This window comes from Aulonocara stuartgranti (genome assembly GCF_965226115.1).
Source record: "Aulonocara stuartgranti genome assembly, chromosome: 20".
Lineage (NCBI taxonomy): Eukaryota > Metazoa > Chordata > Actinopteri > Cichliformes > Cichlidae > Aulonocara > Aulonocara stuartgranti.
The window spans coordinates 19822661-19838663 of NC_138956.1; the positions used below are offsets into that span (position 1 = coordinate 19822661).

General features: G+C 39.9%; 2 protein-coding genes across 5 annotated transcripts in view; one reads left to right on the forward strand and one right to left on the reverse strand.

Moving 5' to 3' along the window:
- Window positions 1–1506: 1506 nt before the first annotated feature.
- On the reverse strand, window positions 1507–9356 carry LOC309696731 (putative beta-lactamase-like 1). Of its 2 annotated transcripts, XM_082518082.1 has the most exons (7): window positions 9168–9356; window positions 8837–8977; window positions 6251–6354; window positions 6009–6166; window positions 5405–5625; window positions 3515–3620; window positions 1507–2865 (listed from the first exon to the last, which is right to left on the reverse strand). In XM_082518082.1, exons 2-7 carry the CDS (start codon window positions 8940–8942, stop codon window positions 1887–1889), a joined length of 1674 nt encoding a protein of 557 aa, XP_082374208.1. In that variant the 5' UTR covers window positions 8943–8977; window positions 9168–9356; the 3' UTR covers window positions 1507–1886. The 2 variants fall into 2 exon arrangements, with proteins under 2 accessions (XP_082374208.1, XP_082374209.1); XM_082518083.1 differs by lacking the exons at window positions 8837–8977; window positions 9168–9356 and adding an exon at window positions 6552–8350.
- Window positions 9357–10519: 1163 nt separating this feature from the next.
- Window positions 10520–16003, forward strand: part of LOC309696398 (ephrin type-B receptor 2-like) — an 86104-nt gene continuing 80620 nt past the window's right edge. Inside the window, exon 1 of one of the 3 annotated variants that reach the window (XM_082517612.1) lies at window positions 10520–11057. In XM_082517612.1, the coding sequence (XP_082373738.1) occupies window positions 10994–11057 (64 nt within the window). In that variant the 5' untranslated portion in view covers window positions 10520–10993. Of the gene's footprint in view, window positions 11058–12180; window positions 12754–16003 lie in introns of those variants that run through there. The other 2 variants (XM_082517610.1, XM_082517611.1) reach the window with 2 other exon arrangements.

A 16003-nucleotide genomic window follows, 5' to 3' on the forward strand; every position in this document is an offset into this window, starting at 1 on the left:
CTCCGTCAATTGTTCCGTCGGTCCTGCTCACATCTCCAACGGTTTACACGTTGTCATTAACGTGGCTTCACTCCACATCAGCCACGCCGCTTTGCTAGCTAAAGCACCGGTGTCGACACATAAGGACGCTGTCATAGCCTGTCAACGACGTTGATTAGCTGCGTATGTGAATCGCATTATTGGCTGGACTATGGGATAAGGTGGCATCGTTCTAATCCCATACGGGAGCAGCCAGTCACTTACTGACTAACACTGCAAAACAGAATTGTTGAAATTTTAATTTCAATTCAGGTTAGATTTTTTTTGTGCGCAACGCAGATTTTCTGTGCGCAGAGACCGTGCCAGCAGTGCGCAATTGCGCACGTGCGCAGCTTAGAGGGAACATTGCAACCAAGCCAGACAAATTTGGGATCAAGTTCTGGATGGCCACGGATTTGGAGACCAAATATGTCTCCAATGCATCTCCTTACTTGGGAAAGGACCCCAGTCGTCAGAAGGGAGAGAGGCTGGCAGAGAACGTGGTCATGAAACTGATGCAGCCGTTTTTGGTTGATGGGAGAAACGTCACAACGGACAATTTCTTTACTTCACTGTGGCACAGACTGCTGCAGCGCAAAACAACGTTACTGGGCACAGTGAATAAAGTACTGTTTCTGTGTGACTCCTCCCATCCTGCTGCACCTGAACCAGCTAACTGGCACTCTGATTCATTTTCTCGTACTTAACATGAACAGTTTTGAGGTGATTCAGTCATCAATATATAAGGACAGAGATAGGATTACATCACAGATGAGCAGGATGGACAGAATTAAAAAAATGAGTACATCAGAGGGACAGCTCAGGTTGAACAGTTTGTAATCCGTGAAGTGAAAGTTGTTTGGTTTATTTTTTCAAGTACAGACTCTGTGCTGTTTAAGGTTTTCAGAGTGAAGATTAAGCACAGAAATAATTCAAACACAATGTACCTACAAATTTGATTTGAGGTCAGGTGTCCTAATGCTTTTAGAACAGACGCACACACTCTCTCTCTCTCCTTGCAGAGGTCCGAGGAATTTTCTGAGGATGCTGATGCTATTTTCTGGAGAACTGATTGGTCATTAGGTGGTCATTTCATACCTGCTGATCACTAATCTGGAGCAGGTTTGGTTCACAGCACAAGTTACGACTTGTAGGACGACTTACCCTGGAAAGAAGTGATCCAGCTTTGTACTACAGAAAGCTCAGGGTTAGACCTGAAGTTGTCTGGGTTAAGCTAAAATCCTACTTCGTAATACAGGCCTCTGATGACTTAGCTGTGTCTTAGTTTTTCTTATTAAATTAAAAAACACCCTTGGGTTGTTTTTTTTTAACCTTGTTTGTGTTCACGTGTTGTCATGTTGTGGCTGATAAATTTTGAAATCTTTTTCCCAAATCTTCAGGGGGTTAGTAAATGTGGAAAACTTGCATGTACGTATATTTATGTTTTCACTTCATAAAACATCATGCTTACAGGGAAAAAAATCAGACTACAAAATCAGATTTATTTATTCTCTTGCCACTTTATCATAGACACATATTTACTTTTCCCCCCTAGGATCTGGATAAAAAGTGATGCTGCAACACTGCAGGACCAAAAACTATGCACAATAATGAAACTTTGCTTTTCTTGTGCCAACAATTTGGTAAAAGGATGATTTTCAGAAATAAATGTAAATATACAAAACTAAATCAATATTACTAACAGAGGATTACCAGTGAATAATATTAAAACACAGCCTGGATTGATGATTTTAGATTTGCACAAGAGAGTCTTGACACTGCCTACACAGCCAAAAACAGTTTTTCACAGCATATTTCCTTGATACAGTTCACAGTTTTAGTAATGGACTTGTTTAAAGGTGCAGTCTTTATGAGGTAAAGTATGGTCTGCCAGCTATCCTCATCATCCTATATGTATTGAGTCCAGGGCAGTCAAACCCTGGTGCCACACCTTTCTTGTTGAAAAGGTAAAAATTGAAAAGCTGTCTGTCCTGTGCCTCCAGGGAGACTGAGATATTATTTACTTTCAATTTGCAAGGGTATGGCCTCTCAAACACCACCCTAAAAACCCTGTCCTGCAGATAATCCAGCCTAATAATTTGATACTTAGATGGGACAGTTGTGTCAACCTGTGGTCCACACTGCTGCATGAGCAGCACACCATCTGAATCTGCCTTGATCTCATAGAATGTCATATTCCTGTAAGTGTAAAATCCCACATATGGAGCTGGGTCAGGTGGTGCTCTGACAGGTTGTTGAGCTTCCCTGAAAACATTCTCAAGTGCTGGGATTAGGTAGCTATATGCCTGGCTCACAAGGTCTTTGTCTGTTGGCCGAACTCCTGCCATCAAGATCACCAATCCCAGCTTGAGCCGAGGTACAAGGGAAAGGGTAGCAGCAAATCCATCCAGGTCACCATCCTTTCTCACCACGCTGTAGCCAAACTGTTCACTTATTTCCCATGGTGTGCCAGTGAAGTTGGCAAAGTAACCTCTGTGGCATTGGATGATCGGGGTCATCATTGTGTTCAGGGTGTCTTGGCGGAGCAGAATGACATCATATGTACCAAGAAGAGTCATCATAAGTTTGGCCATGTCTGCTGCTGTGGAATACATCTGACCTGCAGGCCGGTACCAGCCAAGGTCGTAAAGGGGAGCTTGCTTTCCATTGCTGTACACGCCCACAGCCATTTTCCTCTGAATTGCTGGTGTAAAATTAAAACCAGTGTCCTCCATTCTGAGCCGCTTCAAAATGTTGTCTGAAACCCAGCTCTCAAAGTCAGTGCCAGTCACATTCTGGGCCAAGATGTTGGCTAATAAAGGAAAAGCAACATTGCTGTAGTGGCATCTGGGGGAAAAGAAAAAATCATCTTACAGATGTTGGCAAATCCTCTTTGGGTACAGAGTACTTAAAAAAAATACTAGACTATTATAGTCTGTATACTAGGTATAGCAGTGTTTCCCAACCTTTTGGAACCACGGCACATATTTCACATTAAAAAATTAAAAAATCACACGGCACACAACCAAACAAAAATATCACAAAAAGCATATTGATCTTTTTCCCCCACGCACCAGGTAGAGCGAAATTGGCTCAGTTTGTCCCCAGTATGCCTTTTTTTCTTTCTTTTGACCACCTACTCATGCTAAGGCCTTCAGATTTCTTTTCAAATATTTATCTACTGCAATTATGTGCTACATCATCTCACAGCATGACTATTATGTAATTTCTTCTTCTGTTTTACTGGCAGTTTGCAACCTATTTAATCGGAGCATTTGGTTATACTGCCCTCTAGTTGAAGAGAATGTAATTGTTCTGCCCATTTCTCATGCCAATCACTTAGAGTACTACTCAGGTGGGACCAGATCATCTTCCACTGCGCACCTATGTGCTGCTGCACAGTGGTTGGGAAACACTGGGGTATATGTCCCCAATTTTCAAACATATCAAAGAAATGAAGCTTTATATATACTGACAAAGAAATAAGGTAACTTACCTAGTTCCTGGATCTGCTACAAGGACGTCATCCTGTAACAAATTAAGGGCTTCCTGTGTGTCTCCACTCCAAAGGAGATTAGTTGACCTTAATCTTCTTGGTAAACCTGTACAAATGTCAAACCTTATTGAATAAGGTATTTTGTTCATGACTTTATGCTTTAGTAAAGTGATTCATGAAACTATTTCACCAAACTTTGTATATGAAACCTTCACTTGACCTAAACATTTTATAAAAAATACTTTTTCTCAGGTGGGCTCTGTAGGCCTTCTACCCTATAATATATATCACCTTAAGGCAACTATTGATGTAAAGAAATGCCATATAATTCCAGGAGAATTTAAATTAAAAGCTCACTGACTATGCACATTTATTTCTTGTGGTAGGGTTTTTGTCAGTAATCACATGATTAAGTGATCGCTCACATACTGGATATTAGTTTTAAATTTCTTTAGCTCTACACATTTACTGAGGCACTCATAACGATTGAGAGCGCTATTGATCAGTCACCTCTGTAAGACCTTTAGCTCACTATTAAAGATCGGTCTTTTACTCTGCCTCCTGTGACTTGCACTTATGTCCCTGTAAAACCATGACATTGCCTTTCCTTCATCATTTGTCTAGCAGCTTTTGTTGTGGCGTGCTGCAGTGGGTTGCAGGCATGTGCTTACTTTATGAATTATATTGTGTCAGACCTATATTGATCGTTACTGTTTATCTATGACGTAATAGGAGTACCCATCAGAAGGGCATCATCCTCACCTATATTGGGAAAAGTTTATCTCTCTGTCAAAAATGATCCCATTATTTGTTCAAGTAGCTTATTATTCCTTCCCATCCATCAGTTTTTGGACAGCTTATCCAATTCAGGGTAGTCACAGATCCCAGCTCCTGTAATGCATGAGGCAAGGTGCACCTTGGATATTTTGCCAGTTTAATGCAGGGCCAACACACAGAGACAGACAACCATGAACTGACAAATTAGAATCACCAGTTAACCTCTTTAGAAAGTAAGAGGAAGTCAGAGACAATATATAAGACAGACTCCAACCAGCCTCGAGTCAGTTTCAAGCATTTTTATTGGGAAGTGATACTGCGAACCACTGCAACATATTGCCACCCTATCGCTGTTAATTCTTTAAAATTAATTGCACTTTAGCTATCATGTGAGTAGCGTATTGGTATCATCAGTCTGGTAAACTAGAAAATTCATAATTTCTTACATTTAAGAAACATTTCTTAAGCTTTTCTGAGATTTTTTTAAACCCAGACCAAGGTCTTTTCCTAAACCTAATAACCAGTTACCGAAAACAAAACCTGGAACACGATGTCATCTGGTTGAAACTGAGACACAATTATGTCACCACTACCCTGCGTGCTGCTTATTGCAGACTTTGTTGCTGACCACTCACAGCACTGTTGGCTGCAAGTCCTATTTCAACTGTGCATCCATGCAGCGCGTTATTTTATACATTTCAAGCACTATGTTGATCTCACTTTTATGGGAAATGTAGAATAACCAATTAACCTAACATGTATGTCTCTGGGAGGAAGCTGTTGGGTTAGGTGACAGTGGTAACCACGGCAACATTCTGCTATATAATGGTGGCATTCACTTTCTGATCTCTAATGGTCATTTTGAATTGGAAGCTGAACAATGAAAATAATAGTTTTTCATAATTATCAAACAAAGATGTTATTATTTTAGGACTTACAGTGAAGTTTCTGTAAGTGGATTATCTGTGTCCCTCCCAATGCGACTAGTCAGTCTTTGTGACACTGATGCTTCAGAGGTCTGGACTGGCTACACAGGCTCAACAGTTATTTGATTTGTGTTGCTTTAATGGATCAAGGATGACTGCCGTATATAAAAAATGGTTGTGGGGTTACCAGAGAGATGGCTGGACATCCTGCGCAGGGTGAGTGCAGGGGTGTTGATGCCCAGGGTCCTGACTGATGAGGATGCTGGTTGCCTGCTTTTACCCAGTGGGTTCTTGATAGTGAAGTTGTCTAAGTACTTCTCCAGAGGGTCATCCAAAGAGTCCACCAGACCATCCTCCCATAGTTTGTATAGCATCAACGTGGGGAAGATCTTAGAGAGGCTTGCAATTCTGTTGTCACAATAATGCAAGGAAGCACACCACAATAAAATGGTGCCATAAATAAATGCATCCTGGTTTAATGTATAATATTTCCACTGGACAGATTTGAGCATTTATCATACTTAATGGGTTAGTTGCACACATCACAGAAAGAAAGCTTGCCTTATGCAATTATGGTCTAATCCCAGCGCCTCACATCAAATAGAAGAATCACACTGCTGGTTACAGCATGCATGGTAGTAATTATTTAAATTAAACTATTAGTATTATGAGAACCTTTTAGGACTCATTTAAACAAATTACCACTTCTTTTTTTCTTCATATGTCTTTTTCTTCATATGTTATGTTCTTATACCTCAGTACTATACCTTGTGCAAAATAATACATCTCACCTGTACGCTGTGTACTCGTTGGGTGCAGGTGAGGAGGGGTGGCTCGTGTTCCTCTTGCCAAAGTTTCCATTCCATAGAATTGAGTCATTTAAAACCATGATTGCTGATATAGAAGGTAGCTTGGTGGTGTGAATTCTTGACCTCAAGAGTATATCTATCTGTTAAGAGAAGCTTTATTAAGACCAAAGGTAACATTTCAACAACATTTCAATATATACTCATTATTTCCAGAACAGATTTACTTTTTCTAATGCAATCCTCAGTGATGTGATGGGATGTTTGAGTGGCACAGGCTCCGGAAAGCGAGGACACATCTCTTCTGCTGTCACTTTTTTGGTGAATCCCTCTGTAAAAAGAGGTGCAAAGGCAGACTCATCATGTCTGAAACCTGAAGCCCTGTCCATCTGTGATAGCAGATCTTACAGTTGTAGGTTTACATATGTATCCTTTTATCATATTTATGTAGAAGGGCCCTTCAAAAAAACAAAAAAAAACAAAAAACAAAAACATTTATCAAACATCAACATATCTAAAGATTCTGACCTCTAGGGGAATTTGTCAGTTCAGAAGAACTGCTTGTTGTATACTCCCACCTCCTCTATAACACACTGGACAATCTGAAGAGAAGTTTCAGCAACTTGGTTCCTTCAGCCTCGCTGTGGTCTCTGAACCAAGATATTGGCAACCGATCCGTTAAGTCTTGTAAGCTGCGAGGTGGCTCCATGGATCTGATTTGTTCGCTAGAACATCCCAAAGATACTCAACTGGATTGAGATCTGGGGAATCCAAAACCCAAGTCAACACCTCAGACTGCTTGTTGTGCTCCTCAAACCATTCTTGAACCACTTTTGCTTTGTGACAGGGTGCATTATCCTGTATTAGCATGTATGGCAGGACCTCAAGGCCACCTTCTTCCATTGCTCCAAGGTCCAGTTCTGATACTGCTGTGTCCATTGTTGTAGACCAGTCAGCGTAAGCACACTGACTGGTCTACAACTTTCCAGCCCCATGCTCCATAAACTGTGATGTTCTGGGTATTCTGATAGCTATCTATCAGAACCAGCATTAACATTATTTGCAATTTAAGCTACCCTGTCGGAGCGGGAACACCCCACACAAGCTGCAGTTTTGGAAATCCATTTTTTAGCCATCACAATACGGTCCTTGTCAGACCCACTTGAATCCTTACACTTAATCGTTTTTCCTGCTTCTAACACATCAACTTTGAGGACAAAATGTTCACTCTCTCTCTAATATATCCCACCCACTAACAGGATTCATGATGAAGACTTAATCAATGTTTTTGAATTCACCTGTCAGCGGTCAGAATGTTAGGCCTGACCAGTGTAAATTATCAACAGCGTCTGCTGGTGTTAGATTTGAGTATATGAAATCAAGCCATATTTATTTTACAAGTTATGTGAAAAGTAGCATTTTTCAATGACTGTTTCTTTAAAAACAAAAAAAGCTTTGATGACCCTTTAGGTAACAGTAAATGAATATCATGGTCTGTCTGTTTGGATGGTTGGTAGTTGACACACTTTTAATTGACTAGACCAAGGAACTGATCGTGGACTTCAGGAAGACCAGGAAACACTTGACCCCTGTTTCAATCCAGGGGGTCAGTGTTGACATTGTGGAGGACTATAAATACCTTGGAGTACACATTGACAATAAACTGGACTGGGCTAAAAACACCACAGCACTTTACAGGAAGGGCCAGAGTCGTCTCTATTTTTTGAGGCGACTGAGGTCCTTCAACATCTGCCAGAAAATGCTCAGGATTTTCTATGAGTCTGTTGTGGCCAGTGCGATCCTCTATGCTGTTGCATGCTGGGGGAGCAGGCTGAGGGTCGCAGATGCCAACAGACTTAATAAACTAATCCGTAAGGCCAGTAATGTTGTGGGGATGGAGCTGGACTCCCTCAAGGTGGTGTCGGAGAGGCGGATGCTGTCCAAGATAAAGACAATGTTGGATAACACCTCCCACCCACTCCATGACATGCTGGTCAGTCACAGGAGCTCGTTCAGTGAGAGACTGAGATTACCGAAAAGCACCACTGAACGACACAGGAAATCATTCCTGCCTGTGGTCATCTCCCTGTACAACGCATCCACTTAACACACTGGTTACTGCTGCAACTACACGTTTCTTTTCCAGCTATTTATTTATGAGTGACTTATGTATATATATATATGTATATATTGTACTATTCTTAGTTAGCGTATTGTCTGTCTTGTCTTAATGTTGGTTTATGTTGGTTTATAATGGAGCACTGTAACAAAAAATAATTTCCCCCAGGGATCAATAAAGTATTCTGATTCTGATTGATTCTGATTCTGTTATGAAATATGAACATGTAATAATACAGTAATGGAAATACATTAATAATAAATGTTGTTTTAATAACAGGAGTGTTATGCAGTTTCTAATGTACTGAAGGGACACACTCTAACACGTATGTAATAAAAAACGGTTATTATATTCAGCGTGTACACATGAGCCCCAAAACAATCCCATTGTTCATTATTATGTAATGCTTTAATTCTCCTAGGGCCACAAAGTTATAAACCTGGATTGTTTCTTATATTACTTCAGTCCCAGTGTGTTTTACACCATCAGACACTACACTGCTATCTCTCCGCCTGAGTTAAAGTCTGCTTTAGCTCCTTGCTGATCCTACTGCTATTTCCAGCTTTGTGTAATCCTGCTGCAGCTCCTACATATAAGTACTTACACCAAGAGGATAAGAAGGCCCAGCTCACAGGTTAAAAAACACTGTACATCTCATGTGAGTGTAAGCCAATGATGGCTAGCAGCTCTTTACCTGTTTTCAGTTTTGGCTTTCTATATTGCCATATGAAGCAGCAGGTCATGACTACAGAGAGCAGAAAGAAGACAATCATGCCAAACATGGTCCATTTCACCTTCATCTTCTTTAATGGTTCTTACAGACAGCAGGCAAAGCCTATAAAAAAGTTGTACAAATGTTTTAGTGATTTTCTTTTTTATCAGATATTGAATCCAACATAAAACTCATAGCTCAAATGCATGCTAGTATGTTTCATGCCATTTGAAAATTTAGTCTCATGTCTTTTTTGTGTTGTCATATAAAAATGTCCCTGAACATGAGTTGCATTAGAAATTGATTAGCTTACCAATGAAGTGAAAAGACACCTTCCTCAGAAGCCCCTCATTATCTCTATGATATTCTTCATCATCAGACTAGAAAAATCCACCAATTATTTTCCTTAAGGTACACAGAAGAAAAGTCAGCAAGGCCGCTTGATCCTCTGTTGCTCATGAGCAGTTACTGGCCATCTACTACATGCACTTAATCCTGACTGTTATCCTGAGCTCCAGTAAGAGAGTGGAATCTATTCCTACTTTACCATGACGTCATAATCTACAGGGCTACACCACTAAACGTAAGGAAGGCTGTGGAATCGAAACCTCTTGAACCCTCACCCTCTGAACACTTCCTGTTGATTCTGCAAGAGAGCTATTTTCAGCAGCAACAATTTGAGTAAATTAAGTAGTCAGAACAATGTTGAAGAATTTGTATCATTTTTGCATTTTAAATAAAACACAAATCAGTGACTACAGCAACAAATAATTCAAATGTGAACGAAATGAATCAGAATGGTGCCTCTCCAAGCCACTAGAAGGCGCTGTGGACTTTAAATAAATGCTATTTATAGACAGACATATGTCTTTAATAGATATATGGCTAGATAGGCAGGCCTAACCTGTGCAAAGTGGGAACACTGTGTAAAATGTAAATATACATAGAAGCTACACCTTTCCGAGATGCTCTTCTTTTACTGTTGTCAATGAATCTAATTTGTCCCTAAGATTCTCCAGCTGTTTCTTTTTAGTACCATGTACTTTTCCAGCCTTTTGTTTCTTCTGTCCAAACTTTCTTGAGAGGTGTTGCTGCCATCAAGTTCCAAAAAATGTTTGTATTCATTTTAAAGTTCATCATCGCACAGAGACAGCATCAGTGAACGCTAGAAATGATCCTTTTGTGACCTACAATGCAGACTTGATTTTATAATCTCTCCAACTTGTTCTGTGTCTGTCCTAAGGCCTCCTTCCTCCTTCCTTCTCACAAAGGAGGTGCACAGTCCCTTCAGTCATTCGAGATGCCTCGCCTTATCTTTAAGGGTATCCAATAAGCCACCCTTAAGATAAAACTGATATTTTCTGGTTGTAACTGGTAATAGTAGATCCAGAACCAGGCTAGGGGAGGGGTCACCATCTAGTAGATGGTGACCCCTCCCCTAGCCTGGTTCTGGATCAAGGGAGATCTTCCTTCCAGCCAGCACCCTGTACTTGCTTGCAGGGGATCTTGTGACTTTTGGAGTGTACCTTACAGTAAAAACACCTTGAAACAGCTGCTGTTGTGAATTGGCTTTTGGTAATTCAACTAAATTGAAATTAAATTGTTTGCAAATTATTCCACTCTGTTATTTCTTATTATTTGAAAGTCTTTCAGGAATGGGCTTCCTATAATGCCACCCTACCTCATGAGCCATAGAGGTTTTAGTTTTTGTCGCGTTGTTTTTAAAAATGATCCACCACTTTCTGCACTGCTCTGCTCTGCTCGCTGGGACCCCAACAGTGAGAGCAGCCAAAGAAAGGCACCAGCTTTACTGACCCATAAGTCAAGATAGATTATTTCTGATTGGCTCGCTGATGGTGTGTCTGACCTACAATCTGCTGCATTCCCATTGCTGTCTCCCTGGGCATAGGTTTCCATAGGAACAAGCCGTAGGCTCCTCTAATCTGTTGTTTTGCAGCTCTCACTCATCTGGAGGCAGGCTGGATTCCTTTTTGTCATGCCCATATTCTTCTGCTCTATTTCCTCACTGAGCTCTATCTCTTTTTCTCTCTTGCTTTACTGGCAGCGCTATCCCTTTCTCACTCTCTGTTTTTCCCTCTCCCTTAGTCTCTTTCATCCACTGCAGTCTTATCTTAGGGAATGTCTCAGACAGGTCGGCTGTGGAATCTCTATGGACATGATAGCAGTGCAGCTTGCAACAAAGGTATTATTGAGTTCTCAATGACAAAAGGACCAAATAAAACATGTCCTCATATCACAGGTTAGTTGTGTTTTTTACTTTAATTCGTTTTATTTATACTCATCCAGTCCAAATAACACGTCTGAAATATATCACATGTAGGGTGAAAAGACTAAATTTTTAAACGTTATTTTCCAGTGCTATGTAGAAAGGCCAAAGTTTGCATCCATAACATTTAATGGATTTATAAATCTAATAAAGCATTAGCATCAAAAGCATTAACTCTCTCAGGCTCAAATTAAGTTTTTGTTGCTAATGCACAAAAGAATACCTGCAGTGGTACTTCCGAGTAAAAAAAACTCATAAAATATGTATGTGGGGTAATCAGGTTGTTAGCTTTTAACTGTTGCAAATCTGCAACGCCTGCCTTGAGAGGGTTAAAAAGTTGGCACAACAGCCTCTTGTCTTTGAATCCAATTCATTTCAGTTCAGGTTTTATATCACCAGTTCACATCACAGTTGTGAACTGGTGACAGTTATTTTAGGATGCAACAAGCTAACAATGACTTAACAGTCCTAGGAAGGAGGAACTCATTTTAACATTAAGAAACCTCCAGGTAGACACAGGCTCAGGGACAAACAGCCATCTTGGGGGTTAGGGCCAAGAAAGGAAAGAAAAGAAGGTTGAAGAGAAATGACAAACCGCAAACTAGAAAGAAAAAAACAGCACTGGAGTAGAGCTAGGTCTGACAACGACAATTAATAAGTGGGCCCACAACAATAACCTACAATAACATGATCGCCAATTTTATTTGCTGGTTAAAGTTGCTGTGAAATCATTTCTGAATAACATTCCTCAGTGTACAATTGTACAAAGACTGAGTTTCTCATCATCTCGGGATGAATAAAATATTATCAATCAATCAATCAATCTGCAATACACAATATCATTAAAAAAGAATTCTAAATATCTACAATGAAACAAGGCTGAAAATCAGATTGGATGCTATATTCATTTCCTCAGTTTAAAACTTTTTTGGTGTTCTGTAGTGAATAAAATATCAGATCTGCAAATTAGCGCAGGAGTGCAGTGTTGCTACTTTTTGGGATGGGGTTGGTAATTGCTACTATGCTAAAAACACTGGCTTCATTCCTTGAGTTATGTGTAGGTTAGTGTTAAGTGACGTAATAAAAAATTTGCTTAGGTACAAAGATTGTGCTGACACTGAATGGTAAAGAAAGGTCTTTCAAAGCGTCTTCACTGGCAAATATAACATCTAATAATTTAGGTTAAAAATTAAAACAGGCAAGTGTAATAATAAATTTGAGTAAAAGCACTTTCCTCCGACGGAAATGCATATTAATGCCTATTCATAATTAACCCTGGTGGCCTTGTTTTAAAAAAGAAACAAAAAACCCAAACCCTTGTGTCCAGTCAGGCGCAGCCGATGTTCTGTGTTTTTCCGCTGCTTTTCTGCCCCCTCTTTTTTGGTTTCGCCCAACCTGACCTGAACAGCAGCGCTTCAGCCTTTATCTTGGTGCCACTGATGATGATAAGGATGCTTCTCTCCATCTCTAAATGATTTCACAGGAAACCGACCACAGCTGTACGGCTGCGCGATTAATACACTGGCTTTTAACAGGCATAAGTCTGGAATATCTGTGATTATGGATATCTTGTACTTTCTATGGATGCTGCCGTCGGTGTGGGCTGTCGAAGGTAAGCTGGAATGCGACTCTTAACTGAATCTAAACGCTTGAACGGAGCCGAGCTGTGAGCGAAGGGACGACAAAGCGCCATCATTAATTTACCAAAAAGCCGACAATGCGTATTTTAACCTCATTTAAGGGAGCAGTCTAGAGGAAATCTCCGAGGTGTTGTTTGGATGGAGGTCTACAGCTTTCACTATACCGAGAAAGATTTAAGCTGCAAATATGTTGGTAGTCGAGACAGAATTTAATCAGCTTCTCTGGCCTTTATTCTTATCTGGCATCAAAGGCCATATACACAGTCTCATTTTCTCTATCCTTGTTGTTGTTATTATTACTGTTCTTATTATTTATCTTTAATTTAACTGACATTCCTTTTGCTGCAATCATTAAGTACAATATGTTTGGTCAGGCAAATACTTTCCAGTCCCACAACTTCAATTTCTTGTTTCCCTATTTGTAAGTACAGTAAGGATAAGAAATATTTTATTCATCTAAAGGTTGACAAGATCAATTACATAAATACCCAGTATTTCTCATCAAAATTTTATTTTAAAGAGGAAAAACAGTTAAAGTCAATGTAGGAGAGAAACCACTTTTATAAGAGAAAATAGTCTAGCCTGAGATAAGACAGGGTTGGCCTAGTCCACTGCAGGGGGACTTTATAAGTTTGCTCACTTGCCAATAAAATGAACAGTCTGTAATTGTTATGGTATTTTCATTTTCTTGCAGAGAGACAGAATATAAACTATACATTAAAAAAACCAAAAACGTATTTAGTCCCCTACAACTCAGCAAGAACTCATGCTCCCATGGGATTGACACTGTGCCCATGTGGCACCCAGATTACATTCAATTCAAATTTATTGAGGTAGTCCCAAACCACAGCAACAGTCGCATCAATATCAATATCGTATATTGTACGATAAAGACCCTACAATAATACAGAGAGAAAACCCAACAATTATAACTCCCTTTGAGCGACAGTGGGAAGGAAATCTCTGTGAAACACTGACAATAAAAGGACAGAGCACAAGTTGAAAAACTCAGTATGTCTCCAACTGCTGCACCTGTAAGAAAAAACACATACAGAAAACAAACAGCGCCTGAAAGGAAATAAAAGAAAAAAAAAACATAGATGCACAAACAAACAATCTTGTTGTGTTCTGAATGTGTGTGTCTGTCAACAAATATACTTGGTAATGAGGGTGAGAAGCTGCATCCACACCTCCCAGAATACAGAGGCAGACAGAGACCCAGGTGACCAGGGTGCAGCCCCCATAGTACTGAAGACCCGAGGCCACACATCTCGATGACAACTGCGTGCACATCCCAGCAGGAGAAGAAGGGACAACCCACATGGGGCCCTCATGGCCAAAGAGCAAGGGAACCAGAAGCAATGGTGGGCAGACCACTCTGACAGAGGCTGGCCAACTCAGCATAAGCCGAGTTAGGTAGCCGAGAGCTGCCCAGCACCCAGCAAGTTTGCCAGTGAGTGTTTAAAGGATTCAATGAAGCCTTGAGAGAGTGTTGTGTTGTGATGAGATGAAACTGAATCGAGACATTATAAAGTCATATTTTGCTTGTTGATCAAATAACAGTAACACAGTAACGTGCAAATCCACTTATAACATCTGTGTAATGTGTTTTCTACATTTTTGGTTGATATTCTATCTCTCTCCATTAAAATTAAACTAGTATAAAAAAGTTAATTTCTTTGTAAGTGAGCAAACCTAAATAATACGGAAGGATTTAAATAATATAATAATTATAATTATTGTGATAATTTTATTCCCCACGCGAAGAACATCATGGGACTTCCAGCTGCCTGATCCTATAACACTATTACTAAGGAATCATCTGATCCAGCTCTAACTATGAGCTTTATCAAAAAGGATAACGCTAAGTGTAATATTAAAATTAGAGACAATGTCTAACTCTCAAACATAAACATTCAATATTTCAGTCAGGTTTTAAAGCATTTCACAGTACAAAGTGTATAAACTTTTTTGGGATAATGTCAGTGTTGGAGCTGCCATCGTCCTCATTCGGCACAGTTGGTTGAGCTTGTTAATGAAGTGTCTCATTCAGATGAGCGAAGATGGTGATGAGGTGTTTGGAAATGTTGTAAGTGGCTGAGTTTATACTGCTAACAATAGGTCTTCCAGGGACTCCTTCTTTGTGGCTCTTCAGAAGTTAATATGTGCAGGGTATAGGCTCCCCAAAGTAAAGTTAGTTTTTAGGGTGGTCAGTGGCTTTTTCCCTTTCGAGTGTTTGCAGATAGGCTTTCGTTAAGACTTTAAGTATTACTGTCACTGAGGACTGTGGCAATTTTGTTGTGATAACCAGCTGAGTTAAGAACAACAGTACACCTTCCCTTGTCAGCTGCTAGTAGGTTGATGCTGTGGTTTTCACTCAGGATGTGAACACCTTACCTGAATGTTGAGGTTGGATGGAGGAACTTTTGCACTGGGCAGGGCAGGTTGCTCCGCTTTAGGTTGTGTTAGTTTAGTAACCCTTGAGATGCTCCACCTTTTGTTATTAAAACTGAAGAAGCCTATTGAATGAAAGGGCTAAAGAAATCCAGTCCCCTTCTTTTTTTCAAGCTCTTAAGACTACCATGGCCAGGATGACTGGGAACAGGCACAGACAATACAAAATACAAAACAAAACACAAAGAGCAGCTACCTAAACTTTACTTATTCGGTGTCTTGCTAACAGTGTCACATTCTGTACAACCCTGAATACTGGATACTTTCTTTGAAAATGAAAGCAAAAAAATGAAAAATGTTTGACCCCCTGGCATAACGCAAAAACACGTACCTTAAAGCAGATAACAGGTAGGGCTGCCACAAACGATTATTTTGATAGTCGACTAGTCACCGATTATTTTTGCGATTAGTCGACTAATCAGATCATCATCCATTGGACGTAAAACGTACAGCTTATTGCACCAGCAGCATCTGCTCTTATATAACTATCATTAGCTTACAGCTTTAAGTGTTTATGGTATGTGCTAACTAAAAATAAAGACAAGATGGTAGTTTATTAAATTTTAATGAAATTTGCAGATTCTTTCGGTGAAGTTTAATAAACTCCTTGCTATCTAAAATATAACGGGACACCGGAGTATATTCTCGAGCATCTCACACTTCTGATAATCAGTTGTTTATTCAGCTGTGTAAAAACTATAACTTTAATCTCAGCCAAACCGATTTACTCAGGAACAAATAAAATATTAAAAAAGCCAAACAATAACA

Bases quoted from the DNA above. Each gene is read 5' to 3' on its own strand.
- LOC309696731 (XM_082518082.1), bottom strand. From the start codon at position 8,942: ATGAAGGTGAAATGGACCATGTTTGGCATGATTGTCTTCTTTCTGCTC. The intron at 6,167-6,250 runs GTAAATCTGTTC...TTCTCTTAACAG, and splicing joins TGAGGATTGCATTAGAAAAA to ATAGATATACTCTTGAGGTC. The intron at 5,626-6,008 runs GTGAGATGTATT...TTGTGACAACAG, and splicing joins AACGAGTACACAGCGTACAG to AATTGCAAGCCTCTCTAAGA.